Source organism: Ochotona princeps, chromosome 28, assembly GCF_030435755.1.
Source record: "Ochotona princeps isolate mOchPri1 chromosome 28, mOchPri1.hap1, whole genome shotgun sequence".
Classification (NCBI taxonomy): Eukaryota; Metazoa; Chordata; class Mammalia; order Lagomorpha; family Ochotonidae; genus Ochotona; species Ochotona princeps.
The window spans coordinates 9,190,904-9,197,916 of NC_080859.1; the positions used below are offsets into that span (position 1 = coordinate 9,190,904).

The 7,013-nt window shown below is 36.5% G+C and overlaps 1 protein-coding gene across 1 annotated transcript; it reads left to right on the forward strand.

The window, feature by feature from the left end:
* The first annotated feature begins 5,126 nt into the window (after window positions 1-5,126).
* On the forward strand, window positions 5,127-5,342 carry LOC131478154 (large ribosomal subunit protein P1-like). Its single transcript, XM_058656192.1, has one exon. The coding sequence runs from the start codon at window positions 5,127-5,129 to the stop codon at window positions 5,340-5,342; it is 216 nt and encodes a 71-aa protein (XP_058512175.1).
* The last annotated feature ends 1,671 nt before the right edge of the window (window positions 5,343-7,013 follow it).

Below are 7,013 nucleotides of genomic sequence, written 5' to 3' on the forward strand. Positions count from 1 at the left end.
CATATACCTCATTTTCTGATGAAGGGAAATAAAGAAATCAACAGGTAAACACATTAACAATTGTATGCATTTGAATAGTGAAATGTACATAAAAGTAAAGCAGGGAAGAGGATAGTAGATGAATGAAAGATATTATTTAAATTAGGGTTAGCAGTGCCCAGCGCTATAGCCTAGCGGCTAAAGTCCTCACCTTGAACAGGATCCCATATGGGCACGCATTCTAATTCCGGCAGCCCTGCTTCCCATCCAGCTCCCTGCCTGTGGCCTGGAAATGCAGTCCAGTACGGCCCAAAGCCTTGGGACCTGCACCCATGTGGGAGACCTGGAAGAGGCACGGGGCTCCTGGCTTTGGCTTGGCTCAGCTTTGACCATTGTGGCTGCTTGTGAAGTGAATCAACAGACAGAAGCTCTTCCTCTCTGACTCTCCTCCTCTCTGTATATCTGACTTTCTAATTTTTTTTTAATTTTAAAAAATGAGTGTTAGTAAAGAAGACCTGGAAAGAGTGATATTCATGTTTCCATCTGGCTAAGTGCTTAGCTATGTGAAGATTCGGGATCTTAGCAGCAGAAATAAATGAACAAGGTTCTAGAAGAAAAAGCAGTAAGACCAGGGTGCTGCAGATTATCCAGTATGGAGTCTCTTCAGGCTGAATTTAAAGGAAAAGAGAAAAATTGGAAAGCAAAACATCAGATATCACCAAAATGCAATGAAGGTGAGAAGGATCCAAGGTCATGAAACTACTAGTCAATTGATTAATTTTCGTACTTGTAATTATCTTGATTTTTAGTTGACAAAAGACTGAGTTATGTGTTATACCAAGATTGTTTGTGATTTTAACCAAATACATTGATGTGCTTTATAAATATTCATTTTTTAATGAAAATTATGCTCCAGTTCTACATTTGAACAAAGCCAATATTCGTGTTGTTTTATTAAATTGAGGCAATTTTGTCAATAAATATGCATCTCAAGACATTTCAAAGCATTGAAAGACACATTTTCATATAACAGTAATAGCATTAGGATTTTCCATGAAAAACATGAGTTTTAGTCTAAAGCTATTAAAATTAGCCTTAAAAATTCGAACTATGAGACCAGAGAAATTATTTCAACACAACAATTACATATGGCACTTATGTGCTGTAAGTGATTTAATATGTAACATATTTTTTAAAAAATTAACATAGTCTAAATAATTAGCTCCAAATGTGGGCAATGCTCAAAACACCAATTAAAATTATGGGAGTGTCAATGTTGTACCCTAAAAGAAAATTATTTTTCATCCTACAATTTCTCTTTGCTTGTTCTACGTTTATCGATCAAATGCTACAATTGCCCGTGGCCAAAAACAGAGTTTCATGAAAAAGATGCTTAGCATATATTTATGCCTATCCGTATATTTGTTTGTTTGTAGTGATTCTTATGTTACTTTTGACCTTTGTGCTGGGAACACTATTGAGAAATTCAACCTATTCAGTTCCTATAGTTTCCATGGTTGAATTGGGATAGACTGGCAGATCTAATTCAGCTACTTTCTTGAACTTTAATCAAACCTTTAACCTCATTAGAGTATAGAGAGTTTTATTTACACGTATCCTCATTAACCTTCACACTGTGGAGACAGATACCTTCTTGGCTTCCATTAGTCCCCACCAGATTAAATTACCTGCATCCGAACTCCAACACCTGCACTGGAGCTAGTGCTAGGAGGCGAAACAGCATTGGCAGGGAGTGAATGGTTATCAAGAGAAAGTTTACTTCCAGTGTTAAGAATTAATTCCATGGAATTGGTGCAGTGGAAGTGGTAAACACAATCCCCTCACTGTTGTGTGTCAGGGTGTGTTATATCACCCTGGATTGCTTTGTCAATAATCTGCCTGGCCTGCAAGCTAAAAATCTAAGATTGCTGGCATGACTGGCAGGTTGGAGATAGCTGATAATTCTAAGGAATTGGAGGTGTAAAATCTTTAAGGACCATGTCTACAGTATAAATGCCAGGGTATCTCCACATCACTCTGTACTTACAAAGGCAACAGCATTGTTAATGGCAGCCTGTCTGTCCATCAAGTTTGCTGCCGGTGGATTGATCCCTTTTTTCCTCCTTATCTTTCTTTGCTGTGTTTATTTTGAAACCAGCTGCAGAATAAATTGCCTCTTGTCTTCACCTCCTACACTGACTACAATGATATGCTCTGCAAGGCTTAAAATCATGGTGTTTTTTCAAACGCTCTTTTTTCAGAACACTGACTTCTAATTTTGTTTGTTTATGAATATGTATTGTTTTTTCTTCTTTTGCAGGCATTTAGTAGAACACTGAAATGGATTCTTATTGAGTGAGTGCTCAGGATCAAGATAAAGATATGTGAAACAATTTGTGGAGAAAAATACATAAAATCAAGATCAACTTTTTATTAGTACTTTGAATAATGAATTAAGGCTGTTCTAATCAGTTAAAATTAACAAATTCCTCATGAATTTTTATACATATAACATAGTCGTGGTAAATGATTTTTGGAATTTAGTGAAGTTTAATGTAGCCCTTCTTTATGAACATTTATTCATTATCATTTGAGTAATAGATGACCAAAAACAAAGAACACGACTGTGGCCAGGCAGATTTCAGGATCCATATTAGTGTTAGTGAACAATTTCCAAATTCTACAGCAACCAGAATTCTATTCTACCATACCACCTCTGTGTGTAAAACTTTGGATAAACCTACTCACCATGAAAGCCCCTGATGAGCCAAGAGTTGCTCTCCCAAAGGCGTAATGGAATATATTTTTCAAAAGACATTTAAAAGAACAAGAACAAATATTTGCACACATCAAAAAGTTCCACATGAAATATGAATAATTTTATATTTAAGACTATCTTAAAAGTTCTGAAATTAAATAGCCCAAGTGTGAGTCAACCAGTTTGCTTATTTGTGGACTAGATTAATTTTTAAAAATTTGCACAATAATTGTACAAGCTACTTTGTGATGGTTCCAAAGAGCACAAACTGTAAAATCAGAGCCAGCTTATATATCAACCATTCATCACCTAATTTTGTTAAAAATTGAATATGTCTCCTCCTGTTTTTTTTTTTAAGTATACAATACATTAGTGCTATTTATGGCCAAGTTATTATGCAAAGGTATACTAGAAATTATTTCTTCTATATATCTGTAACTTATATACATTACCAACTTGTTCATTCTTTCTCTTCTTGGCACATCCTTTTAATAGCATGTGCACTTATTATTACTGAATGTTTAAAAATCTATGTTACACTCTTTTAAATACTTATCATAAGAAAAAGTAAAAAATAAAAACATTTATGTGTCCAACTTATTAGGTAGGGTTTGTCGTTACATACCAAGTCACGATTATCAGGGTGTTCTTGTAGGCACTTTAGATGGTGTTTCTTGATTCTTTGCTGTAGGAAACAAAAATACCACAGACGAGCAAGAAGGCATCAGGCAAAAACGAAATAATCTGTGAAATGCATACATATACTAAATTGTTTAGAAAATAGGGTTATTTGAACATTAAGACTTAAGTATTCACAGACACATACACATATGCTCCTTTATTTATATTTAAATAGATATTGGGATTTCATAGTGGTTGTGTAATCAAGGGAAACATGTATTGATTATTTGACAGTGGAAAAGTTATCTTTTCAATGGAAAACCATTATTTTTTAATTATGCTAAGTATCTATACGGAAATAGTTTTTTAAAATTTGTATAGGATATTATATGCAAAATTGGAAATATCGGCCATTCATCCACTCAATTCTTGAGCTCCTACACGTATCAGTTGAGCATTTTGCTAAGGACAACGATAAGGAAGTCAGAGGAAAGCCTTCCCTCTCCAGGATCAATTATTTAACACTCATCAGGTTTCTTCAGCAGAATCCTAGGCTGTTGATGGATTCCAATACCTGACTCAGAACGTGGACTAATGGTTTATTTCCATTCTTAGTTTATGACTCTTGGGAAACAGTATTTGACCATTATGTAGTTTCAATTGCTTTTCTTTGTTGGGGACTTTTGCTTTTACAGCCCTGTCTTCCCCAGTCTTTGACCTTTCCCCTTCAACAATGACATTATGGAATATATTTGCTAATTTTATTTCATTTAATTCAGTGACAGTAATTAAGCAGGTAGATTCATTACTATTATTATCACTTTCCTCATTACCATTGCTTTGATATAAAATAAATGAACAATTAGAATAGAAATCTATTATCAAAATCGTCTTGCATGCAAAAAAATGATTTTACTGCTCAGAATTATGTATTCTTAAATTGTCATGGCAACTGGGAGATGCAGGTTTTAGACCTAAAACTTTATTTAATTAATTTTGATTGAATGTATTTCCTTATAAAAACTTATAGTTCAAATTTCTGTCATTTTGAAAGTTTCAGCTACTATGTTTTAATGTTAAAAAATGTTTTAGGCATATTTTCACCTACTGCTTTGGAAAACACTCTTGTTTTTGTTTAGTTCAGCTGTATTTCTAACAGTGCAATGTTAGGTTTCCTGATGACATTTTCTAGTGCTTAGCCATTTCTACTTCATCATTAAACCAATTACATTCATTTTGATACACTTTAATGTTTATGTGTTACCTGGCTATAAATTATGTCTCATCAATGTCATTTTTAAACTAGATTATTTTACTCCATTTTCTAGAAAATTTAAATCGTACCCCTGTCTTTATTGCAAAAGCATTTTAGATATGTAGAAAATCTTTCATCACAAACATTTTTGCCTTGCTGCTGAATTATTTTATGTTGCAGTAAAATCTTTCCACGGGTTGAACTCTATGAAATAGATAATGCATGTTTAGTTTTCAACACACTTGTCTTAGGAAGTGTCTTAGGAAGCTGCTGTTACCCTAGGTGTGACGCTTCGATGGTTTCGAAGGAGCAACCTTGAAAGATGCGAGAAGTTGAGCGTGTGCGGTGTTCTAATGAAAGCCAGTTTGTTGGCGTCCATATTTCTATGCAAGATAGCAGGCCATTCTTCTCCCTGGCTGCCGGCCAAGTGCTCTGTCCTTCTGGGGAACCTAAGGCCGCGTTGGGGCGAGGTCCTCACTTCACCCGGTGACTAGCACCATGCCGGGCAGCACCATGGCCTCCGTCTCCGAGCTTGCTTGCACCTACTCGGCTGTCATCGTGCGTGCGGAAGAGATGACCGTCCCGGAGGACAGGAGCTGCCCCGCGGGAGGCCCTGCACCTGCCACAGCGGCCGCTGCAGCTGAGAAGAAAGTGAGAGACAAGAAGGAAGAGACCGAGGAGTCTGATGACGACATGGGCTTCGGGCTTTCTAAGTTTATTCTTCAATAAAAAGAACAGCTTGTGAAAAAAAGAAAAGAAAAAAAGCTAGCAGGTCATAATGATACAAACATATTAGTAAAGATAAGAGAACAAGAGTTTACACACTTATGGAAGTAGAACTATATTGGTAAAAGTAAAAGAACAACATTTATGGAAGTAGAAGTGTGTGTCCATGGGACTTTGATTAGACCAGTCTGAGTCAGAGAAAAGGAAGAGTACATTATAGAGAAGCATAGTTCCAGACACACAAATTTGACCAGAAAGAAATATTTACATGTAAAATATGTCTTGAGAAAAGCAAGAGGTTCAGATATTGCTCTAATGACATCTGATGACACAACAAGCAAGCAAGACTCTTAGCTAATATAGTTAGGATATGGAGTCGGCACCATGGATAACAAATTGATCCTCTACCTGTGGGACCAACATAACTGGGGCACCTGTTCACAGCCGCTCTGCTGCCCTGCCAGCCTAGCTCTGTACCTAGAACTGGGAAAGCAGTGGAGGATGGTTGGAGGATGGTTCAAGTCCTAAGGCCTCTGCACCCACAGGAGAGACTCAGAAGCAGCTCTTGGCTCCTGGCTTCGGATCTGCTCAGTTCTGGCTTTTGTGACCATTTGGGGAGTGAACCAGTAGATGAAAGGTCGTTCTGTGCCTCCTGGTCTCTCTCTCTCTCTCTCTCTCTCTCTCTCTCTGATTCTCTTTCTGTAAATATACCTTGCAAATAAAAATAAATAAATCTTTAAATGGTAGTCCATATACAAAGAAGCAATGGAACCACCACTCTGTTTGACATAGAAACTGTTTCATACTCTCTGAAAATACTAAACTTTTACACTTACATATAATTTAAACATCATCTCTTTGGTTTATGAATCACAAAATATTAATCACTTATAACTGCGTCACAATAATACAGAGCAAATTCCTTCTTGAATACCCATAGATACTGCGATGGGTGGCCTATTCTGTCCTAAAAGAAATACCTTTGCAGTAATCTTGATCAAGTTTACTTCTTCACTTCTAAATTGGTGACAGGAATGATATTCATCTTCAGGATTGTATCACCTGCTTATTCCTATGCAGCTATAAAAATCAACTGGCATTTTAAGTCTGATAGTTTGAAATCGGCTTTGGCAGATCTCTGTCTTCCACTTAACAGAGATGATACATCTGCAAAATGTCACACTTGTACAAAACAGGGGCACCATCACCCTGTCCTCCAGTAGTTTACCCACCACTTTTTTAACCTGCCACGGCAAATGCTGCTTTTCATCTAAGACTTTACTCTGACTTCATCACAAAGCCAATTCCACCTGATTTAGTTCTCTGTGAATGGGACTACTCCATAGGATATGAATTTCTATCATGTATCTTCTTCTGGATTAAAAAGAAAACCTCAAAGACTTGAAACAAAAATAATTTGGCATTTCTCAGAATTCTGTAATTATATTTGGTTAGTCTAGTTTGGAATCACTCATATGGCTGTTTCTCAATGATACTCTGGGTGGGGACTGGGCTTAGCTCTAATGTCTTCGCATTAGTCTCTGGAGTCATTTATCCCTAAAGACACTACACCAGTTTCTTCAACAGTGTTCCATTATATACACTAGTGCCATAACGTGCTAATAGGTTACCTAACCAAAGCTGGAGTCAGTGTTGAAAGTGACTAGAAACGAA

What these genes read in the sequence shown, in the direction of transcription:
- LOC131478154 (XM_058656192.1), top strand. Translation starts at nt 5,127, where the DNA reads ATGGCCTCCGTCTCCGAGCTTGCTTGCACCTACTCGGCTGTCATCGTG.